The sequence below is a fragment of the Xenopus laevis genome, chromosome 5S (genome assembly GCF_017654675.1).
Source record: "Xenopus laevis strain J_2021 chromosome 5S, Xenopus_laevis_v10.1, whole genome shotgun sequence".
In the NCBI taxonomy this organism is placed as follows: Eukaryota; Metazoa; Chordata; class Amphibia; order Anura; family Pipidae; genus Xenopus; species Xenopus laevis.
This window is the reverse complement of record NC_054380.1, coordinates 104,174,634-104,199,796: the sequence shown is the minus strand read 5'-3', so window position 1 is coordinate 104,199,796 and position 25,163 is coordinate 104,174,634. Positions and strand designations below refer to the sequence as shown.

The 25,163-nt window shown below is 37.8% G+C and overlaps 1 protein-coding gene across 2 annotated transcripts; it reads right to left on the bottom strand.

The window, feature by feature from the left end:
* Positions 1-7,052: 7,052 nt before the first annotated feature.
* Positions 7,053-25,076, bottom strand: slc33a1.S (solute carrier family 33 (acetyl-CoA transporter), member 1 S homeolog). 2 transcript variants are annotated; one of them, XM_018265743.2, is made up of 8 exons: positions 24,392-25,076; positions 22,787-22,820; positions 21,865-22,642; positions 18,657-18,847; positions 17,293-17,477; positions 13,241-13,358; positions 11,832-12,047; positions 7,053-8,687 (listed from the first exon to the last, which is right to left on the bottom strand). In XM_018265743.2, the coding sequence occupies exons 3-8, from the start codon at positions 22,595-22,597 to the stop codon at positions 8,514-8,516; spliced, it is 1,617 nt and encodes a 538-aa protein (XP_018121232.1). In that variant the 5' UTR covers positions 22,598-22,642; positions 22,787-22,820; positions 24,392-25,076; the 3' UTR covers positions 7,053-8,513. The 2 variants fall into 2 exon arrangements, with proteins under 2 accessions (XP_018121232.1, XP_018121233.1); XM_018265744.2 differs by lacking the exon at positions 22,787-22,820.
* Positions 25,077-25,163: the final 87 nt, after the last annotated feature.

The window sequence follows — 25,163 nt, the reverse complement described above, 5'->3', positions numbered from 1 at the left end:
ATAGATAGGCTGTGCAAAATAAAACATGTTTTCAATATAGTCAGTTACCAAAAATGTAATGTATAAAGGCTGGAGTGTCTAACATGTCAGTCAGATCCCATTTCTATTGGTCAAGTCCTTAGATTGGAAAATTGTGCTGAGCCTGCATTATCATCATTTATTTTTATAGTGCCAGCAAGTTACTCATAAGTTAATAATTGTCTTATAACACACAATAAATGATCAAACAAGGGTAAAAGAACTGCAGCATTAGAGAGTTAAAGAGCAAAAAATCAAAAACGAAGTTTACAGTGTATATTTGAAAGCATGATGATTATTATAAACTTAAACCAGTGCTAACATTTTCAACTGTTAAAATACTGTAGCATGAATGCTATTAATATAACAAAGAACCTTGATGTTACAGATTTTTTTGTAATACAATGTCTGTGTTATAATGTTCCCAGTGTCCATTTAAGGAAAGGGAAATCTTTAAAACAAATGAATGTAAAATTGGCTCAGAAGATTTTTCTAAGAAATTTTCTTACAAATGATGAATAGCTGTTCCATTCTAGCACTGTTTTTAAATTCAAAAGGAATTATCAGCTACAACCTAAACTAAACCAGCATTCATTGCTGTTGATTCATGTTATTATATGTCAATTCTTCTGCTGCCACCTTGTGGTCATAATAATCAATGGGTGTAAAACGAAAAAGACTTCTGGATTAGTATAGGAAAGATAAACATTAAATCAATTGCACTGCAAAATCATTATTTAAACAAATTTACCAAAGGGAGAACAAAGGGAGCACTTTATCAGCCTTAGAATATTAGCCAGAAATATGCATTGTTGCTTACTGCTAATAGATTAGGGTGTGTGAGAAATGAAACTAAAAATTGTTACAATATAAAGTGATGGGCCAGGCAAAACAGTTTAAAATGGCGGATTAAAAACGCTAAAAGAGTTAAATATAATGTTCTTGTTTTCAAGAAAAGATCTGATACACAGTATTCAACCCAAATTGATAGAAACCAAAACTGTCCACAGAAAATATTAAAATTTAACATTGACAGGTGGCAACAGAATTTATCAAAATTTTAATACTTCAAATGGAACATTCTCTGCTTACTAGTTCGGCATTGCTTTTTTACACTGTGAGCTTACATTTACACTGATTGGCTTGAGGGCCATATTGTGAGAGGGACAAATAATAAAAATAACAATAATAAATCTCCAGCTGATGCTAAACTACAGCTCCCTGCATCCTCGGAGCAGCATCGCCCAAAGGGCCGAAGACTAATGTGCAATTAATAAACACTATAATCTGTCCTTTGTTCTTTAATAAACATTTTCCTCTTGTGGCCCCTGTGATGCTGTTGGCCAAGGGTAAATATTGTCTCTAACTTAAACTACTAACATGTGTATGATAAAGTGATAGAAGCTGGAACATTTAGATGTTCCCTAAATGACTCCTAATTCTGTTTTGCTAATAAAATGGAATTTCCATTAAAAAACAGATAATGTGGGGTTATTGAATGAACTGAGATTCCCCCCCCCCCCAACATTTTGTTCAATGAAGCTAGGGGCATAAGAAGGAAAAATATTAAGCAACAGAATAGTTATTAGGCCTTATTGTATATAATTAGATTGATTTCCACCTATTATTCATAAAGAATGGTGACTGGGCAGTCCACCCATAGAACATCACATCCACAGAATTAGCACAGTCATACGTAAAATAAAAAACACTAAGGGGCAGGTTTTTCAAGGGTCGAATTTCGAAGTAAAAAATACTTCGAATTCGATATTCGAATTCAAAGTATTTAAATTCGATGGTCGAATTTCAAACTTTTTTCATCGAATTTGGATATTCTGCGGTCGAAGTAAAATCGTTCGATCCAACGATTACATCCTTTGAATCAAACGATTTTACATCGACTTCAAAAACGTAGAAAAATGCTGTAGAAGGTCCCTATAGGCTAACATAGCACTTTGGCAGGTTTAATTTTTCGAAGTACTGAAGTCGAAGTTTTTTTAAAGAGACAGTACTTCGATTATCGAATGGTCGAATATTCGAAGAATTTTACTTCTAATCGAATTCGAAGTCGTAGTATCCTATACGATGGTCGAAGTATCCAAAAAATTACTTACAATTTCGAATTTTTTTACCTCGAAAATTCCCTCAAATTCACTTCAACCCTTGATATATCTGCCCCTAAATAAAATAAATCCCATTAAAGGAAAACTATAACTACACACTGATTCTATGAGTATTGTGCAACTTGAAGCCAGTTGTAGATTCTCTTTAACGTTGTAGATGCTCTTAAAAGGCAAACATAGCTCAATCTGCTAATAACAGCACGCAATCTAAATCATTTTCATTATACTTTGTTTATGTGTAAGTGTGTAGCTGTGAGTTTTACCAGTTAGTAAAATTCACAGGTAACCTGGGTGCCTCCTACTATTAGCAGATGCACCCCTAGGACACAAGCTCATTAGAAAGATGGGGTGCACCTTCTACAATAAACAGTTAAAGGGATCCTGTCATCGGAAAACATGTTTTTTTCAAAACGCATCAGTTAATAGTGCTACTCCAGCAGAAATCTTTGGATCAAGTACAAGGTACTGTTTTATTATTACAGAGAAAAATTAAATCAGTTTTAAAAATTTGGATTATTTTGATTATAATGAAGTCTATGGGAGGTGGCCCTTCCATAATTTGGAGCTTTCTGGATAATGGGTTTTCTGGGTAAGGGATCCCATAACTGTACTAACTGTTGAACTGTGGAATTGTCAGATATAAAGGTAGATACAATAGAATTCTGCCTGTATCGGATGATTCAGCAAGAACAGTGGCTGATGTTCCTGGTGCCTTCAAAGGCGCCTGATCAAAATTTTCCGGCCGATATCGACTGGCTTGTCTCCTGCCATAGATGCACCGAATTGTGTACGAAATTATTGTTGCGTCTATGACCACCTTAAAGGGATTCTGTCGTGATTTTTATGGTGTAGTTTTTATTTCTAAATTACACTGTAGGCAGCCATCTCAGGTTACTTTGCCTGGTCATGTGCTTTCAGAAAGAGACAGTGCTGCACTATGGAACTGCTTTCTGACAGGCTGTTGTTTCTCCTACTCAATGTAACTGAATGTGTCACAGTGGGACCTGGATTTTTACTACTGAGTGCTTTTCTTAGATCTACCAGGGATTTGTAGACTAATTGATTCTTATCCCTACCTACCTGTTTACAAGTTTATCAATAAGACAGGGGAAACAACAGACGGAAGCATAACTGTAGGACAGGGTAATTATGTCACTATTAAGAGAAAAGTCTCACGTATGTCAAACAATTCTTTGTATTATTCTGCTAACGATTTTGCTGTAAATACAGACCACTGACAAACTGATATGTTTTAGCCTTAATTATACAGGTATGGGACCTGTTATCCAGAATGCTCAGGACCTGGGTTTTTCCAGATAATGGATCTTTCTGTAATTTGGATCTTCATATCTTAAATCTACTAGAAAATCATATAACCGTTAAATAAACCCAATAGGCTGATTCTGATTCCAATAAGGATTAATTATATCTTAGTTTGGATCATGTGCAAAGGTTCTGTTTATTATAAGAGAAAAAGGGAATCATTTTTAAAAGTTTGGATTATTTAGATAAAATGAAGTCTGTGGGAGACAGATTTTCCATAATTGAGAGCTTTCTGGATAATAGGTTTTCGGGGAATGAATCCCATACCGGTACTAGTGTGTGTGTAATCACTTTAAATGCATGGGGGCAAATTCACTAACCTCCGAAAATCCGCCTGCGCTGGCTTCGCTCACATTGCAACAATTCGCCAGGCATAGATTGCCAGGACAACCCGAAGTTGCGTCCAGGGTTCCGAAAGCTAGCGAAGTTGCGCTAGCGATAATACGATAAGCAGTTCGAAGTTACGCTAGCGTTGCCTAATTAGCATACGACGTGAAGTTAACGTACAATGGACGTATATGTTGCAGCAACTACATTACACTACACGAGTTGTTATATTACCCTACACATGAGCCCACTGTATAGGTGCCAAATGTTAGGAAATGTAGGGGGGAAGGAGGGTACCCCAAAAAAAATTTACTATCTATTTCAGCCTATCACCCTGTAAAAAGTAAAAGACGCCAGCGTTTTTTGGGACTTTTTTTCAACTATTTTTGAACAAACTCCTATCTACTCTATTGCACTTCGCTTGGTCTGAGCTGGCGAAGTAAACTCTGGCGCAAGAGGTAACGTTCAGAAAAATCCACATCTTAGTGAATTAGCGTAGTGGCGTCCCTTCACCAGAGTGCAACTTCGCCTGGTGTTAGGGAGAGAAGTACCGCTAGAGTCTGTCTACTTCGCTAGTGAATTGATGCCTGGGACCCTTAGTAAATCAGCGAAGTGGCAAAATGACGTCACACTGGCGAATTTTTGCCAGCGTTAGGCACTTCGCACTGAATTTGCCCCATAGTTGGCAGAACAGTGTCCACTCCATAACAGACAGTTCTACCCTCTGCAAGCACTTAATAGACTATGGGGGAAATTCACTAATGGGTGTAAATTTGCCAGCGACGGCTTTGCCGCCTTCACACTTCGTCAGGCGCAACTTCGCACAGACAACGCTAATTCACTAAGTTGCAAAGTTTTGTTGCCAGGGCCAAACGCTTGCGAAGTTGCGATAGCGTTACTACGGCAGGCATAGCGAAGTTGCACTAGCGTTAGACGATTTGCATACGATGCAAGATGCCAGCGCCCATTAGTAAATCAGCGAAGTGCCGGATATGACTTCACGCTGGCGAATTTTCGCCAGTTAGCCACTTAGCCCTTTAGTAAATTTCCGCCATAGACTCCACTATAATCAATTAATCCGAATTTTTACAAAGTATTGCCTATTTGTCTGTAATAATAAAACACTACCTTGTACTTGATCCAAATAATAATAATCTTTATTGGAATCAAAACCAGCCTATTGGGTTACATAATTTTTACATGATTTTTCTTTTCTTAAAGGTATGAAGATCCAAATTACAGAAAGATCCATTATCCGGAAACCCCCCAGGTCCTGAACATTCTTGATAACAGGTCCTACAGTATACCTGTATAAATTTATGAGACAGATAAAGCTAGGGAGGGCCACATAATTATTTTAGGGATATTTCTGCCATGATTCAAGGCGAGAACCTCACTTACAGGAGAAAAATAAAAAATATGCAATTAAATGATACGTTGGAGAAATAAACCATGCCTATATGTTTTACTAAGCAAATACAAAAAAACGGAGTGAATTGTAAACCCTACGATTTACCATTAAAATAACACTACATGTATCTAATCTCTGGGCCCTGTCTGTGTATGTTGGTCAAATTGTGACCCTCCCAAAACCAGTGCTGATTAGACCTTACTCCCAACCCGGTCTCACACTTATTAAATACACAAAAGTTAAAATTAAACTATAGCCCTGAACAATTTAGGTCTCTATAAAAAGATATTGCATAAAACAGCTCATATGTAAAACCCTGCTTCATGCAAATAAACCATTTTCATAATAATATACTTTTTAGTAGGGTGGGCCATTGGGTAATCATAAATATACAACTGCCATTTTAAAAAACAAGGGCAGTCCCCTGAGATCCTAAGATTCACTGTGCACACAAACAAACCATACATGTTAGGTCACATGAGCCAATTAATGGACAAAGTTCTGTCTTTTGCTTCCACACTTCTTCCTGTTACAGTTAGAGCTGCAGTATTTCTGGTCAGGTGATCTCTGAGGCAGCACACAGACCACCACTAAATGCTGGTTCAAGGCAAGAGATGTAAAAGGGCAATTTTTACTTAAATACATATAATAGGAGTTTTTTTCAATAATGGCTCATGGTAATACTTTGATTAAACCCAATAGCTCATCGCAATACTTTGATAAAGAACTGTATAAAAATATAACACAAAGAACTGTTCTACTGTTGAGCCTGATGTATGTTGAGCCCAATATAGTGTACAAGACAGCTTTATATTGTATAATTGTGTATAACAAAGCTTTGTATCATAGTATACAAGACGGCTTTATAATCCATAATCCTGTATAAAGAAGCTTTGTGCAAGAGAAGTCATGCAAACTAATCAACTCCATGACCTAATACTTTATAGTATAGTAGTTCTTTATTCTGGTTATCCGTATATGTATTATGTAATATGCTTATGATTTCTGCAGCCCTTATCAGACTCTTCTTTATTATAGCTAGGGGCACAATATGCTATTCAGCTACCAGTTAGCTAGATAGAATGTTTGCTTCAAACCAATAATCGTTTGACTGTTCGAAAGCCGAAGTACTGTCTCTTTAAAAAAAAACTTCGACCCCCTACTTCGCCAACTAAAACCCCCCATAGGCTTCCAAACAAATTTCTGATCGAAGGAAAATCGCTCGATCGAACGATTTTTCCTTCGATCAAAGTATTTGCGGTACATCCTTCGACTTCGATATTCAAAGTCAAAGGATTTTATTTTGACTGTTGAATATCGAGGGTTAATTAACCCTCGATATTCGACCATTAGTAAATGTGCCCCTTAGTGTTTTAGAGCATATATAAACTGGGGGTTACCATTTGGTCAGTTGATATTGGCTTGTGGGGTTTACGCATGCAACTACAGGGCCTGTGGTATAGCCATAGGATCTTTGAGCCTCGATCTGCGGATTGTTTTATGGATCTCCCAGGCAGAGAAGGGTTTGCTTGCACACTTTGCTCATCCGGTAATGTAGATCTTCTTCATCTATTGTCTGTAATAAACCTTTGCTTAGACGTAGCTGGTGTGTTTCAATTATTTCCGAGAGACTCGTAGAACCGCAATTAAAACAACCAGTTTAGCAAGATTCATTATTGGATATAAACTATCTGTTGCTTAAGTTTTCATTTTGGGGGTATAGTTTTCCTTTTAAGATATTAACACCAAATGTATAGCTTTTCCACACAATTTGACTGGTCTGACATTATTATTACTATATAACTGAAATATGAAAAAACTTACAAAGAGTTTTTCTTTCATATACAATGTAACTGTAAGAAACCTAAAGAGGTTGTTTTCTTTTAATCAGTGATTATAAGAAAATAGAACATGTCACTAATGATTCTTGTTTTTACAAACTGTTTCAATAGATATTTAAACATTCGGGCAATGAGCGACTTACAGATATTTGGTGTGTCTTAATTCATAAAAGCTTAGAAAAACACAAACCAAATTATAGTAAAATCACCTTTGGAGAAACAGGTTCCAGTAAAAAAAAAATATGGACAGCAAGGCTGGAATAAAAACTGTACAATCCTAGGAATGTTGCTTAACATGGGACTATGAACATTTCCTGAAGTTTTGTTAAAAAAAATTGCAATATATATCCTTCCCATTTGTGTTCAAATACTATGTACCACATGTGGTAGCAGTCAATATGACAGTACTTCAGGGCTCTGCTCATAAATAACCACACAATGATCCAAAGATTTGGAATAAGTTCTGCCTTAACAGACTGAAATGAGTTTACGCATGCTCTGGTCTGGGAATGGGTTCCTCCATGATCACATATAATTACATCCATTAGAGATGGATCCAAGCATTCATTTGTCTGCATTCAAGCTAAACTAGGAACCCATCTGTAGATCAGAGATGAAAAAAAATTGGTATTGATATAAACACTTAGGGGGTTATTTATTAAAGTCTGAATGCCAAAAACTGTTTTTTTTTTCTCTATAAAATACAAATTTTTAGTGGGAAAAAAAACGAGGATGGAAAAAGTCTGAATATGAAAATCCGCCTTCTCAGACCTGCCAATGTTGTATATAAGTCAATGGGAGAAGTCCCCAAGATATCCTGATTTGCACTGGGTTTCATGCAATAATCCAAAGACTTAGTGGTTTTCGGGCACAAATCGGAAAGAAATCTGAGTTTTCAGGTGGAAAATCAATTTGTATTATCCAAATTTTTTACAAGTTTTTCGAGTTTTTCCCCATAACAGGAAATATTTGGGAAAATATATTGATAACTAAGGGGAAATAACCTGTGCAGCTTTGGTCAGAATAGATTTCACAAATTAGAAATTTTGATAAATAACCCCCTTAGAGAAAGTGAATACCTACAACAGCTAGATCATTCACGTTCACTGTAGAAAGCTACTGATTCCAGTATAAACTCACATATTGCATATACAGAAAAAGGATTAAGTATCTGGCGTGGCGTGACATCCTGGAATTGCAGGATATTTATAGATGAGCCATACTGTAAATACAACAGTAAAAGAACAAACTTTGTGTGAGTGGAATGTTTGTTTGTCGGATATTCCTTTCTTTTTTGCTTTAGAGCAGTTTGCTGTATTGAGTAATATAAAACCCAAAACAGGCCCTTCACACAATATTTAGATGAGAATTAGCATTCATAAACAGACACACCCCGAGAATTATTTTTTGCAGTTTTGCTCCACATTAATAACAGCCACGTGATCAACTATTTGTATTTCCAGTCGATTTTTAGAAATAATTCCTCCGTCTACATTTCCATGAAGATTGTCCTTCATCCTGGAGTTTCTTAAACTTTGGGCCAAAAAAGTACCACCAGCAAAACCCAATGACAAAACATACAATTGATTCCACATAATATCCATCAATAAGGGTAACGCAAGAGCCACCAGATTTAATGCAGAGCTGGAATACAAAAGAAATTCAATTAAATAAGCTTTGCGTTTGAGGGCAGGTGACTAAAATGACCATTACTACCTTAAATGAAGTGGGCATTTTAAATAATACACAGTTAGAAAGAGTAAAAAGCTACAGTGGTGTGAAAAACTATTTGCCCCCTTCCTGATTTCTTATTCTTTTGCATGTTTGTCACAGAAAATGTTTCTGATCATCAAACACATTTAACTATTAGTCAAAGATAACACAAGTAAACACAAAATGCAGTTTTTAAATGAGGGTTTTTATTATTTAGGGAGAAAAGAAATCCAAACCTGTGTGAAAAAGTAATTGCCCCCTGAACCTAATAACTGGTTGGGCCACCCTTAGCAGCAATAACTGCAATCAAGCATTTGCGATAACTTGCAACGAGTCTTTTACAGCGCTCTGGAGGAATTTTGGCCCACTCATCTTTGCAGAATTGTTGTAATTCAGCTTTATTTGAGGGTTTTCCAGCATGAACCGCCTTTTTAAGGTCATGCCACAACATCTCAATAGGATTCAGGTCAGGACTTTGACTAGGCCACTCCAAAGTCTTCATTTTGTTTTTCTTCAGCCATTCAGAGGTGGATTTGCTGGTGTGTTTTGGGTCATTGTTCTGCTGCAGCACCCAAGATCGCTTCAGCTTGAGTTGACGAACAGATGGCCGGACATTCTCCTTCAGGATTTTTTGGTAGACAGTAGAATTCATGGTTCCATCTATCACAGCAAGTCTTCCAGGTCCTGAAGCAGCAAAACAACCCCAGACCATCACACTACCACCACCATATTTTACTGTTGGTATGATGTTCTTTTTCTGAAATGCTGTGTTACTTTTACGCCAGATGTAACGGGACGCGCACCTTCCAAAAAGTTCAACTTTTGTCTCGTCGGTCCACAAGGTATTTTCCCAAAAGTCTTGGCAATCATTGAGATGTTTAACAAAATTGAGACGAGCCTTAATGTTCTTTTTGCTTAAAAGTGGTTTGCGCCTTGGAAATCTGCCGTGCAGGCCGTTTTTGCCCAGTCTCTTTCTTATGGTGGAGTCGTGAACACTGACCTTAATTGAGGCAAGTGAGGCCTGCAGTTCTTTAGATGTTGTCCTGGGGTCTTTTGTGGCCTCTCGGATGAGTTGTCTCTGCGCTCTTGGGGTAATTTTGGTCGGCCGGCCACTCCTGGGAAGGTTCACCACTGTTCCATGTTTTTGCCATTTGTGGATCATGGCTCTCGCTGTGGTTCGCTGGAGTCCCAAAGCTTTAGAAATGGCTTTATAACCTTTGAAATTGAACTCAGGTGTGATAAACCACAGATAAGTTATTTTTTAACAAGGGGGGCAATCACTTTTTCACACAGGCCCATGTAGATTTGGAGTTTTTTTTCTCCCTTAATAACGTAAACCTTCATTTAAAAACTGCATTTTGTGTTCAATTATGTTATCTTTGACTAATAGTTAACGGTTTTTGATGAGCAGAAACATTTAAGTGTGACAAACATGCAAAAGAATAAGAAATCAGGAAGCGGGCAAATAGTTTTTCACACCACTGTATTTTCACAACACGGATACAAGTATCACTATTTACAATAGTAATTCAGGGACAAGGAGCATTGGCACAAAAGGCCATACAATGCCTACCACATTATGGTGGGTAAGCCTGATGGCTAATAGTCATACATGATATGATAAAATAAAAATTATTTATATTACAGAAATGTCAGATTCATGCATAGAAATCTTTAAAGGATAAGTAAACCTTTAAAATAAGTAAATGTAAAATTGATGAGAGTGTCCTTTTGTCATTTACATTCTTTATTTATTTTCATTCCAAGATATCAAGGGATACATGTGCTGTTAAAGGGCACCAATCATAACTAAAATCATTTACTAAGTAAATACACTATGTAAAAGTTCAAGAAGTCTGATTTTTAAAAGTTAGAATTGTTTGTATAATGTAAATCATCAGCTCACTATACCTTCTGCAGAATCTCCCCTATCTCCATTGCAGTTCGAGCTGAGGCAGTCATCTTGGATTTAACCGTCTCCTCCTACCTATATCTTCACAGCCAACTGCAGCTCTGAAATCTCGCACATGCTCAGTTGAAATTCATTGGATTCCTGGCAATCCTTCTAAGCTATTTTCAAATCAGCCAAACTTCTGTTAGCTGCTCTTCAGTAGTGCTTCCACCTACTGGAAGTTAGTGTGTGCCCTTCATTTGCATAATAACATCACCAGCAGGGGACAAGATAGGGAAATCTCGTGATACTTCTAGTGGAGGAGTTTACTAAAGCTAGGCATTCTGGGTAGAATACCCAGGGCAGTTCTTCAATCTGAGCATGCTTGTGAGCTCATTTGCATGTAATAGTCACCGTATGGACTCAGTAAAAGAACCCATTCGACAAAGTAAGGGATTTTTTTTTTTTTTTTCAATATATGCAGTTTGATTAAACGTGTTTAGGTTGTACTGGTCAGATTGTTAATATGTGTTTGATTTTGGCTGTGATAGGTGTCCTTTAAAATGAATTAATTTTGTCCCAACAGCGCCACCTGCTGGTCATTTTCTGACCGGTCTGACTACCAAGTAGTCAAGGAAGAAGATGTGAGGAGAAAGAAAGAGGCTCCTCTGATGTTCTTCTTCAGGAAAGATTTGAGAAAGGTTTCTCATTGTTTTCCTAAGCAGAAGAACATCAGAGCAGCCTCTTTCTTTCTCCTCACAACTTCCTGTTGGAACAAAATTCATTCATATTAACAGCACATGTATTCCTTAACATCTTGGAATAAAAAGAAAAGAAATAATGAATGTAAATTACAAAAGGGCTTAGAATATCACTCATCAATTTTACAGTCACTTATTTTAAAGGTTTACTTATTCTTTAATAGGAGGGTTTTTTGTCAAATAAAAAAAAAAAACAACAATGGGAAGTTATGGGACAACATTATTTTATAGTCGGAATATGCTGTTTTAAAACTTCATGCAAAGGTGCTGCTTACATGGTGCAGCTGAAAACAGAAACTGAATTATTATTTCTCATCTGGTTTACAACCATTAGACAATGCTGGGATTTTTTTTGTCTATACATTTAAAGCTTTCCCAAATTCAACAGTCTATAAGAAAATACCAATGTGCTTGACAACTTACTTCTGCAGCTTCATGGCCAATACAACCGTGTCCTTCTGCTCCAACACATTCCTTGCTTGTCAAGTGGTCTACCATCCCAAGGGCAACTGTAGCAGGCCAGTTTCCCCCCAAGTTAGACACTGTATTTAAAAGTGTCATGTATGTCCCTCCAATGAGAGGGTCACTGACTTTGGCGTTAAAAGCCATAATTGCCACAAACATGCTGTATAAAGCAATCTGGAACACAATAAAGAGAGAAGAAAGCATCCATTAGCATGCAGCAAAGTAATGACTGTTCTCAGAAAGCAAAAAAGTTCAACCAGTGTATATTAGAAAGCATTATAACATAATAAATCCGGATTTGAGTGCGGCTGCCTGAGAACATACACTGAGGAGAGCTGGGAGCTGAGTGTGGAAGCGGCTGTTTATGTTTCCCCAAAGGGAAAGGACTTTGCAACGGTACTGTGACTCTGGGGAGTTGTACTGTTTGTGTTTGACCGGAAATCCCAGTAGGGGACCGGTAGTAGAGAGGGAAACTACTCTGTGTATTAGTTAGAGAGTGGGGCAAGGATTTTGCTGGCACTTACAGGATTTGGAAAAAGAGAAATCATTGTTTAGTGAATGAAAAATAGGTTTATTAAGCCGACTTTACGGTTCTGCACAGGAACTTTTCTTTCCTTTCGCGGAACTGAAACGTCGGCTTAAAGGGATCCTGTCATCAGAAAACATGTTTTTTTCAAAATGAATCAGTTAATAGTGCTGCTCCATCAGACTTCTGCACTGAAATCCATTTCTCAAAAGAGCAAACAGATTTTTTTATATTCAATTTTGAAATCTGACATGGGGCTAGACATTTTGTCAATTTCCCAGCTGCCCCTGGTCATGTGACTTGTGCTTGCACTTTAGGAGAGAAATGCTTTCTGGCAGGCTGCTGTTTTTCCTTCTCAATGTAACTGAATGTGTCTCAGTGGGACATGGGTTTTTACTATGGAGTGTTGTTCTTAGATCTACCAGGCAGTTATCTTGTGTTAGGGAGCTGCTATCTGTTACCTTCCCATTGTTCTGTTGTTAGGCTGCTGGAGGGGGGGGGGTGGTGATATCACTCCAACTTTCAATACAGCAGTAAAGAGTGATTGAAGTTTATCAGAGCACAAGTCACATGACTTGGGGCAGCTGGGAAATTGACAATATGTATAGCCCCATGTCAGATTTAAAAATTGAATATAAAAAAAATCTGTTTGCTCTTTTGAGAAATGGATTTCAGTGCAGAAGTCTGATGGAGTAGCACTATTAACTGATGCTGTATGGTCAAATATCTACTTCCTTGCTGTATGCAGAGCTGGTTGCTACAATACAATTTCCCTTTTTAATTCTAAATACAATATATTAATTTTAAAAGAACAACTCTAGGTTGGGATAGAACAAATTACCTGGTGTAAAGCATAGCTCAGCAAAAGCACAAGATAATAATAGAGAGGGAATCCGGTCGCATGGCTTACTCTTGGAGTCCACCAAACTAAAAGGGCAAATTCCAAGCCCATCAATAACCTGGTAAAAGAAAAAAATAATGAATATTACGATAAATCTTAAGCACTGCCAAAATCACTACCACATTCCTGTTACCAGTAAAACATACTGTTCAATTTTGCTATCACATCATATGGTTACTGAACATCTGAAAGGATGTTTATCAGGTAGCTATATCTATTTTGCAAGACTGGTGGAATAACAGTACAACCCCCATTTTACAGCAAAAACGTGTAAAATCTGGGAAAATGTACAATGCGTTAAATGAACAGTAACACCAAAAAATTAAAGTGTTTTAAAGGAATGACAATATAATATATTGTTGCCCTGCTCTGGTTAAACTGGCGTTTGCTTCAGAAACTCGACTATAGTTTATATAAACAAGCTGCTGTGTAGCCATGGGGGCAGCCATTCAAGCACAGGATACTTCACAAATCAATAAAAAGATTTTGGTGGTCCCTCACTCCATACGTTTTAGTGTATTCTCAACATAGTAATGGCCCCATCAAGCTACAAAATCTTCCAAATCAACTCTGGAGACCCACAGCATGTTCAGTGTAATTTATTTCACAACATGTTTCGGATATAAATATCCTTCATCAACAAGCACCTGATGAAGGATATTTATATCCGAAACATGTTGTGAAATAAATTACACTGAACTTGCTGTGGGTCTTCAGAGTTCATTTTTAAGTTGATTTGCAAGGACAGGATATACAGCAGATAACAGATAATCTCTGTAGTTTACAATGGGATTCTTCAGAACGTATCTATTATCTGCTGTATATCCTTTGCCTTTTCTCCTTTTTCTGCTTTGAATGGCTGCCCCCATGGCTAATCAGTAGCTTGTTAATATAAACTATTATAGAGCATCTGAAGCAAACACACCAGTTTTACCAGCACAGGTCAACACTACATTTTCTTGTCATTACTTTTAGACACTTTCATTTTTTTGGTGTTACTGTTCCTTTAAAGCAACTTATTCTTCAAGTACTCTAAAGGATATAAGCAGAGGAGTCTTACTTTGAAATATGAACGTTGTTAATGACAAGGGTTAAGCATTGCAGCATGTTACACTATAGGGGACTAATATACAACTATATGCAGACTAATATGCACAAACTATTTACAGACAGAACCATGGTAAAATATGCATCTGGTTAGTATTTCAAACGTTCGGGGACAAAATGTTGGTGTAAAATCTGCACCCACTGAAATGCATTATACATTGGTGGAACCACAAAAAATGGTGTAAAAATGCAGGAAATGTAAATTGGTATGTAAAGTTGAGGTTTCAACATAGTATCTTACACAGATTGCAGCAAGATATTCATCCTAGCTGTATCACTACCAGTTCCCTTTCAGACTTCCTTTCCACTCTTTTTCTAAACTCTTTTATATGCCCTTCTACCCAGATTTCATGCTGTCTATATTAACAATCCCATATCCATCTCATATAAACCTCTTCAGTGGCAGATAGTAGCAGATAAATAGGTATTTTACTTCTGGTAGGGAACAACGGACTCATGAAATGGAAAGGATAATTGGATGGATGGCAAATATCAATTATGAAAATACTCCCTGTGGTATTGGTGTAAAGCACACCACTTTCTTGTGTTCCTCGGTGTGCAGGTGTTTTACTCTGATACTGGTTTTACCTTTGTTTTAGCCAAGCAGAACCAAAAAGGAACACATTTCTCGTATGTTATAGAACGTTTTATTCTTCGAAAAATTTCAGTTAGTCTTTTAATTGTTCTGAATAATTTGTCTTTTGCATCTTTTCAGCTTCCAGATGGAGGTTACCGACCCTAGAGGCCAAAAAATGATGGCTCTTTGGAGGCTACAATTTTATTATTACTTATCTTTTTACTCCACTCCTATCCACGTTCAAGCCTTTTTTTTTTTTAATTGTAAGCTCTTTTAAGTTTATATACTGTAAGGGGCCGATTCACTAAGGGTCAAATATCAAGGATGAATTAACCCTCGATATTCGACTAGGAATTAAAATCCTTCGACTTCGAATATCGAAGTCGAAGGATTTAGCACAGAAAGTTCGATTGAACGAACAAAGGATTATTCCTTCGATCGAACGATTGAATGATTCGAAGGATTTAAATCCAACGATCGAAGGAATATCCTTCGATCAAAAAAAGTTAGCCAAGCCTATGGGGACCTTCCCCATAGGCTAACATTGACTTAGGTAGCTTTTAGATAGCGAACTAGGGGGTCGAAGTTTTTTTTTTAAAGAGACAGTACTTCGACTATCGAATGGTTGAATAGTCGAACGATTTTTACTTCGAATCCTTCGATTCGAAGTCGTAGTCGAAGTTCGAAGTAGCCCATTCGATGGTAGAAGTAGCCCAAAAAAAACTTCGAAATTCAAAGTTTTTTAACTTCGAATCCTTCACTCAATGTTAGTGAATCGGCCCCTAAGTAATTGTTTTTATATGTTCAGAGTCTACACCAATTTATTGTACAGTGCTTTGGAATATGTATCAATTTGTGTTGATACTGCCAGGTAGTTATTGCACCTTAGGACCCAGATCACTGCTGAAATTCCAATTCAGAAACCACAGAAAATAAATATTGAATATCAATTGCAAATATCACTATCTACGTCATCTTAGGAGTTAAAGGGAGTTCTATTAACTGTGTCACAGTTTTATTTAAAGTTTATTTTAAAAGGAAAAAAAAATAAATTAAAACTATGCCACCTAAAACATATGTTTACATTTTTCCCCCCATGATTTTTATCATCCACAGCTTTCTTGAAAATGAATGGAAAAATGTAATTTGGGATTTTAAAAATATGAGCATACTAATGGCGGGGGGAAAAGAAATTTAGAAATGAAATTGTGCACCTGATGATTTGCCTTAACCCTGAGCCACTATAGAAGGTTGCAGTCTTGCCTCACTAACAAATATGGTCATGCAATGGCAGCAGCTATTTCATACTATAGGGTGAGATATGTAATAAAGAATAATGCACTTGGTGAAGATGTGCGATCTTTAGACTGCTCCGCAATAGTTTCATCATTCTGAGTGCAGAGAAAAATGGCTTATGTTGTCAGCATGATATACACAAGGGAATACACAGTGAAAAGTTAAGGCAGGTACATTGCACGTAGCATAGAAAGGCATCTGGCACAAAAAAGGTAATAATTATACTGATTAAAATACTAGTATCAGCTTTCTTGAGTTTATCTTGGTTAAACGGTTTAAAGAGCACTCTCTAATGTAACCCAAAACTTTGTTTTTATTTTTCTCCATAATAAGTATTAAGATCACATAATACAAAAATTAGTTAAACAAGCAATTATATAACGCACATAAATGAGCACAAATCCCTGTTTAAAGGAACAGTAAGGCAAAAAAAATAATACAGTGTTTTAAAGGAATGACAATATAATGTAGTGTTGCCCTGCACTGGTACAGATGGTGTGTTTGCTTCAGAAAGACTACAATAGTTTATATAAACAAGCTGTTTCAAAGCTGAAAAAAGGAGAAAAGGCACAGAATACACAGCAGATAACAGTATACAATGAGCGCTTTCAGAATTTCTGTTATCTACTGTATATCCTGTGCTGGCATAGCTGCCCACATGGCTACACATCAGCTTGGTTTATATAAAATATAGTAGAGTTTTTGAAGCAAGCAGACCAATTTTACCAGTGACAGGCAACAATACATTATATTGTCATTCCTATTATATTGTCAACACTTTCATTTTCTGGCGTTACTGTTCCTTTAAGCAGATATAACAACCACAAGCAATCAGGCTTACCCATTTTTCCTTGAATGCAAAGGAAAGGGGTAAGGGGTACATTGTACACCATAATCATTATTGTTAAGGTACAACTTTACCTGTGTATAACAAAAATAATCGAAAGAGATAGTTTTTTTTTTTTTTTTCAGAGATCACATCTAAAAGTTAGCCTTGTTTAAACTTACTAACCTAAAAGGAATGGCTTTGTGGAAGATATCCAGGGGTTTTGGGCCAGCAGTATACTTGCTGATTATCAAAGGCAAGAGAATCTGCAGGGGGACCATAGGCACTGCCAGAAGAGCCAAGTGTTCTTTAGGAACTCCCCTTTCTATAAGTTTGAGGCCTGTGACTGCATCAGTTGCTGAAAATCCAATCTGTAAATATAGAAACAAAAGAGATCACAGTGAAATATAACACATTGCAGGCGCAGAGAATACTTTGAAACAACAGAATTCCAATTTTAAATAAGGTTGACTTTTACCTGTGTTTCTAAGCTGGGTCATACACTAAGGGGAAGATTTATTATGTGGTGTAAAAACAGGGTGGAATAATTTTTCACACATCACCAGGCATTGCAGTGTTAAAAAAGCAGCGTAATTTTGTATGCACTTTTTCTTTGAGCGACTTCTGCCGGAACTTACGCACAAAGGTCTGAAGCAGTGTAAAATAATGGCGAAAAATCTGGTGTTCGTATGGAGTAAAATATCACATACACTCATAAATTTGACATTTATTTAACAGCTTTTTACATCATTGTTCTGGCAGCTAATCCCTGTTATTAGAAATATACTCTGTCACCAGTGATCTTGTCAGGTAAACAGACTTACAGTATTTACAAAAAATTGGCCAAAGAGCAAAATATAGACATAAAGGAGTCTGGGTTGCTTATGAAACGGTTGCAAATGTAGCTCATTACTACATACACCTGTTATGAACCGTGCTATGTTAACAGCCATAATATGATATCACAGATTAACCAGTAGGGTGTGATTAAATTTCTCTCCAACAAAGACGGCTGAGCCTGCCCAGACTGAGATAATTAGGGGCCGATTCACTATGGGTCGAATATCGAGGGTTAATTAACCCTCGATATTGGACTAGGAATTAAAATCCTTCGACTTTGAATATCGAAGTCGAAGGATTTAGCGCAGATAGTTCGATCGAACGATTTTAATCCAACGATCGAAGGAATATCCTTCGATCAAAAAAAGTTAGGCAAGCCTATGGGGACCTTCCCCATAGGCTAACATTGACTTCGGTAGCTTTTAGATGGCGAACTAGGGGGTCGAAGTTTTTTTTAAAGAGACAGTACTTCGACTATCAAATGGTCGAATAGTTGAATGATTTTTACTACGAATCCTTCGATTCGAAGTCGTAGTCAAAGGTCGAAGTAGCCCATTCGATGGTCGAAGTAGCCCAAAAAAAACGTCGAAATTCGAAGTTTTTTTTACTTCGAATCCTTCACTCGAAGTTAGTGAATCGCCCCCTATATCTGTTCATATATTGTATTCCACACTCCGGTGTAAAAAATGCATTAAGAATTAGGCACTTACTTTTGCTGTAAGGAGTAAGGCACAGAACTTGAGAACGGCCGGCATTCTCACTATGCGCAACAGGAGGCTATAGGCCTCTTTCACACTCTGAGTCTCTTCTCTGCTTGCTCTTTCATTCTTGTTCTCTTTTTTCATCAGCGCGACGAAGGTTGTAGTAACCAGAAATATTGCTCCCCAGTAGAACAAGAAATCTGAAAATAGACATTATAGGCATGTGTTAAAGACTCCCTGTACAACAAAAAGTGACAAATATCCCTGCAAACTTTTTCATTCATTATATACAGTATATAGAACAGCCAACTTTCTAAAAACAATGAAGGTTATTTCTTGTCATCTACAGGTAGCAGCTACTAATCTCCCTATAGGACATAAGTCCTATAAGCATAGTCCTATAAGCATAAGTCCATAAGTCCTGTAGCCCATGTGGCAGTTTGACCTCCACTCGGAAAAGAATGCGGTATTCAAAAAACACTTTTCACTCAGAAGCTTGCTTTGGTATTTTCCATTCTTTAGGATGAGAAACAGTGACAAGAGGGAAGGTTCTTTAAACCCAGAAATCCTCATGAAACATTGCCCAAATAATCTGGTGTACATAAAGCCTTAAACAGTACTGCTGCACCCAAAGTAATACTTTTATTACCGACTTAGTTTCACAAAGAATTCTTGCTTCTTTACATAGGCACTGATTACGCCAAATACTCTTCTTGACTGTGAGCCAGTGGGAAACAACCCAATGTGCAACGCTAGAATGCTCAGATTTGCTCATTGTTGTGTCCATGGCACTAAAAGAGTTTGGCTGACGTCTAACTTGTCTGAAGGTTTGCCCACTAACCTAGATACATAGATGCACATTTATCAAAGGTTGAATTTGAATTCATGCAAGTTTTTAAAAACTCCTAAACTCCCATAAAATCGAAATTTATAAAAAAAAAAAAAAATTCAAATTGAGTTTGAATTGATTCGAATTGAAAAAACTCTGAAAAAAAACTCGAATGTCAGGAAGGCTGCCAAAAACTCCAAATTGATCCCTGGACGTCTCCCATTGACTTAAACAGCAATTTGGCACGTTTTAGGTGGTGAATAGTTGAATTCGAGTTTTTAAAGGGCCAAAGTATGATAAAACTCAAATCAAATTCTAATTTTCAATTCGACCCTTGATAAATCTGCCCCATAGTGTTTTCAGGTTTAAAAAAAATGTTTCCTGTCCATGTTTAAGTCCTTCTGTGTAATTGTGAATCATTACTGACCCCATTAGTGGGGTGTGGGGGGGGGGGCTGCATCACATAGAGTACATATATCAATGCCCAGGTTAGAGTAACATTATTGGGGGGGGGGGCACAGAGAACTTGTACACATTGAATTCCACTGAATACATGGTGTGTGTTTAAGGGCAATGCCATACATGGCACTCAGAGTACTGTATTTTTTGGTAGCCCAAAATGTGGAACTGTAGAACCCACACTGACAGACAAAGTTTCCAAGCAAAGATCACCTGACAATTGTTAGCACAAGCTTGTCATGGAAATCACAAGTTATGGTGCTCTGTTTCAAGGAGCTCTCTAAACTGCACCATTCAAATATATGCCAGAAATGACAGAAGTGAATGTTAGTTTCTTGTGTCTATGGAAGCACGTTCCTCAGATTCTAGATATAAGCTGTTGAGACAGTTATATATCAGCTATAAGATGCAGATGAACCGTGCATCTTATTTATTTTCCCATGATATCCACAGAAAGAATTAACGATTATTCTGGCTTCTGCATATATGAGAAGTTTATACCCAATAAGAAACTATTCTCTCTTTATCGACCAGTCTTGTAAAGAAAAAGTTAAGAGGTCTAAATAATCAATCCTACCGGGCTGCATGGAATTACACTCTTATATCCACATTAGCTGGCTTATTGGGGGAGCAAAAGGCATATGTGGGGATAATGCTAATTATATAATAATGTCATACTCATTACCCACTTGTAATAAAGTTTAAAAGTATCTAGTAACAGTGCAAGCAAATAACCAGTTGTGTATGCCCAATAAGATTAACCTGCCATACTGCAAGAGTTGCAGTATTTCTGGGGCTGCACAGAGAATATCATAAAATTGGGGTTCAAGGGAAAAGATGTAAAAGGGTAACATTTACTTAAATATATATTCCAGTTTGACAAGATTCTTTAATATGCCACTTAATATGATGTAAACTGTTGCTTAAGTATTTATTTTGGGGGTATAGTTGTCTTTAACCATCTGATACTCTTGTGAAAGCAAACAATGATTATTACTTACATCGTTTTTGAGTCACAAATGCTAACATACTTTGTTTTTTTTTGGAATGATGAGCATTACCCTTTAAAGCTTGTTTTCACAAATTGCTTCCTGCACCAAAGTATGGGTGCTTAAAACACCTCTTTAAATGATGCTCCCTGTACTAAAGTGTAGTCACTTTAATTGAGAACGAAAGCCTAACTAGTAGGCTAGAAACTTGGGCTTCTGTACTAGCCCTAGGCAACCATAGCCTTTTAGCAGGGAACAGCTGTGCTTCTGAAGATGCCCCAGTAGCTCCTCATCTTATTTTCTTCTTATTCGCTGCACATGCTCCGTGCTGCTGTCACTTACTGAGCTTTAGGGACTGACTCAATATACAATATGCATAGAATTTAAATGTCACAATATTAGACTGATTAGTAATTAATACAGATGATTACTACACGGCAGCACAGGAACAAGTGCAACTAGCATTAGAGTTTAAAAATCAGCCTACAGCATCAGCTTATATGACAGGCCAACCTCATTTTCTGCTTGAAAATTTGGGACAACCCCTAAGCTTAGCTTCTCAACAGCTGCTTAGAGCCCACTCAACATTGAATGTCACAGACACTTTCCAAGATGGTGACCCCCTGTGACAAGTTTGAAGCCCTGGATCATTGATGCTATTGAGAAAGGCTGGTGCAATAAGGTAAATATATAAAATATGTCATTTTTAGCCATATTCATTTTTAGGGTTTAGTTCTCCTTTAAAGCTCCTCTTAACAGATCACACCCCATACAAAGGCATGGCTACTAAACATTCTACATAACATTTTTCCTCACTGAGCTGAAACATAGGTCATTAGAGACCTCCTTAAGAAATAGCCTGCTGTCCTACACAATGGCTAAACAAAGCTCAGCTTATATACTGTATATCCCTGTAACAGAGTTTTCACTTAAAGTTTACCTGGAAGAGTAACCAATCCCTTTGGCTGAGGAGTAATTCTTAAGTACTTGTTGCAAAAGTCTGCTGATTCCAGTGCAAGGAAGAGAACATTTCCCATGAAGTATCCAGCAGTCTGTCCTACAGAATTGCACGTTGAAGCATACCCCACATTCTCTTTGGAAAGCATGGTCAGAGCCCAGCCATCCACTGCAATGTCCTGAGTGGCAGCCAAGAATTCAAATAAAAAGAAAGTAGCTGTTAAAGCAAACATATCAGGGCCATGTTCTCCACCGAGGAGATCGTCTACTGTGGCTGCTAAATACATCATAAACAATCCCAAGATATACTGTGTAGGAACCAGCCAGGATTTCCTGCGGCCGAATTTCTTGATGTACAAGGAGTCCACCAATGGTGCCCAAAGCAGCTTGAGGCTAAATGGCCAGAAGACAAAGCTAAAGATTGCTTGGTCTGTGTAGCTAACATTTTTACTTTGGAGTATTAAAGGAATACTAGCAGCAAGTCCCAGGGGAATTCCTTGTAAAATGTATAGAAAAAGCAAAAAAAGAATATTCCCTAGCTCTGCTTTATAATTGGCAGTTTTTGGGGGAGCAGGCACTTCACAGTCTTGTAGTAAAGCTTCGCTGTCATCTTCTGCCATATCATCCTGACCACTGTATTCAACACTGTTCAAGCCAGGATGCAGGTTGTTTTGACGACGCTGCCTGCTCGATTTGTGAGTTAGTGATGATGACATATCACTTTCACTCTCTTTGGCTTCAAAGTTGAGGAACTGTTATCTCTGTGGGGTAGAGGGGAAGAAGAAAACAACCTTCATCAGTATAAACATTTACCTTTTAAAAAAAACTCTGCTTCAGTGTCTGTGTTTGAAAAGGTCACATGAAAATAAGTATTTTAAAATAAAGGAGGTAGCTTTTTTTTTTACCTGTTTAATCATTCTTTGAAGCACAGAAATTATGCTGAGGGAATAAAAGGGAGAGTACATAGAAATTAGAAAAGAAGAAGTGACTGTGAAAACAAAATAGGCAGAAACGGGTAGAGGCATGGGACCTATTATCCAGAATGCTCGGGACCTGGAGTTTTCCGGATAACGGATATTTCCGTAATTTGGATCTTCATACCTTTAGTCTACTAGTAAATCATGTAAACATTAAATAAATTCAATGGGCTGGTTTTGCTTCCAATAAGGATGAATTATACCTTAGTTTGGATCAAGTACAAGCTACAGTTTTATTATTGCACAGAAAAAGGAAATCATTTTTAAAAAAATGTGGCTTATTTGATTATAATGCAGCCTATGGGAGATGGTCTTTCCGTAATTCAGAGCTTTCTGGATAATGGGTTTTCAGATAACGTATTCCATACCTGTACTAGATGTAGGAAAGCAGCTCAGACACATGCATTTATGAATAATGAAATCACGCACACAAAAAAAACAAGCTTTACATTGGCTTGGCATATGCTGACAAGAAAAGAAAATTAACCAACCTCCAGCATGCCATATATAGGCAGATTATAGGAAAACCTCTGTCTATAGGGCCAATTTATAATTCTGAATATTTAAAATCTGTCCGGACCATGTTTCAGTAGAAATAAGTCAACTGAACTTGCTGCTTTTTTTAAAGACATTTCACCAGTCATCCGACTGGCTTTCTCAATTGAAAATTTCTCAATTGAAAATTGAGAAAGCCAGTCAGATGACTGGCGAAACGTCTTCAAGAACAACACAGCAAGTCCAGTTGATTTGACTTATTTCTACAGATATACCATGACTTGGATTAATGAGAATCTTCACAAACATCACTGTACAGAGTTGACTGTTCTAAGAACAAGACCCTCTGCTTGTAATGGTGTGAAGGGTCGCATTTGTTATTTTAAAGGACTCATTTGTATGTAACCTGTGGCTCCTCCAAAGGGCAACAACACAACCATATCCCCTGAATATGTGACTAAAGCGGAAAGGGAGAAAACAAAAGTTTTAAAATGTGGGGTTTATAAATTACACTGACATGCACCATATTTAAAAAAGGAATTTTAGGGTCAATTCTCATTTTAAAAGGAGACCTATAGAATAATTGAATGAAAAAACCCTAATTTTGTAGGCAATTATAAGTAATATATGGTGTTGCTTTTACATGGTGCTAAAAATTATCTTTAAAAATAGCCCCTTTATTGGAGCTCCCTATAGATGTTCACTGGTCCCTGTCAAATGAATGGTAGGAGTGTACTAACAGTCCATGTCAGAAGCACAGTAGGAGGGGGACAGCCAATCACAGCCCTGCAGTCACACAAGCACAGGCAGGCTTCAGTTTCCTATCAGGTCCTGCTAGCTGCTGATTGGTCCCTGTCCCTTCTCCAATTTAAAAGACTGACAATTTAACAGCCAGAGGTCAAGCCTAGAGGTGAAGGTCATGCCTAGAGGTGATCCCCAGGGAGGTAACAGCCGAGAGACTGTAGGAGGCAAAACCAATAGGCAAACCCCTGGGGGGCACCAGGGCTAGAATTAAAATTGTGGGCCTCATATACTCACAGCAAGGGCTACTCAGTTTGCTGCTCTCGAGTGATCCAAAGCCGCGGTTCCCAATAGAGCAGCTGCCACGAGATTCAGTACCAGCCAGCGCTAGAAAGTGGAGGTTCCAAGGTGGGAAAGCTAAAAGCCAGAGCAGGGTAAAGTGGCCCAACCTGAAGGTTTCCCAATGGACAGCGCAGGCGAAACAGACCCAGAGCATTACTCTCCTGCCTCTCACTGGCAACTCAGCATTACCATCGTTTGCCGGTCAGCTTAGAAAACCAGTGCATCCCAAATAGGGCTCCGAGTGCAACTTGCTCCCTCCTGGCTCCGAACGCTTTTCTGTACCGCCGCGCAAAAGGAACTATCAAGCAGATGTGCAGTTCATAGGGGAACGATCTATTAGCGCACATGAAACGCATTACTGTCCAATCCAGAGCGAGCAACACTCAGACCAACCAGCAAGGCCGAGGTGGCCATCTTTTAAGAGGGCAACACGCATTACAGGCAGCACTGCATGTGATCCTTATAGCCAGAATGACAACGGTGCAAGGCAAGGGTACACCATATTACACATTCTCCACATAGGATCAAGACTGTGCATGCTGAATGTTCCCGTAATAGATCACATTTTGCTAACAATCAAGAATCCACCACCCAGTGAAATACATTCATCATAAAGATTAAACCATTCCGCCAAAATGTATATACCAATGTTAGAAAGAGTATCAACACTACTGACTATCCCTAATGCAATATGGCGGCGCCCGCCTCACCGTACGGTCCCACAATG

Bases quoted from the DNA above. Each gene is read 5' to 3' on its own strand.
- slc33a1.S (XM_018265743.2), bottom strand. From the start codon at position 22,597: ATGTCATCATCACTAACTCACAAATCGAGCAGGCAGCGTCGTCAAAAC. The intron at 18,848-21,864 runs GTAAACTTTAAG...GTCTATTTTCAG, and splicing joins GGGATTGGTTACTCTTCCAG to ATTTCTTGTTCTACTGGGGA. The intron at 12,048-13,240 runs GTAATTTGTTCT...ATTGTGTTCCAG, and splicing joins TGAGCTATGCTTTACACCAG to ATTGCTTTATACAGCATGTT.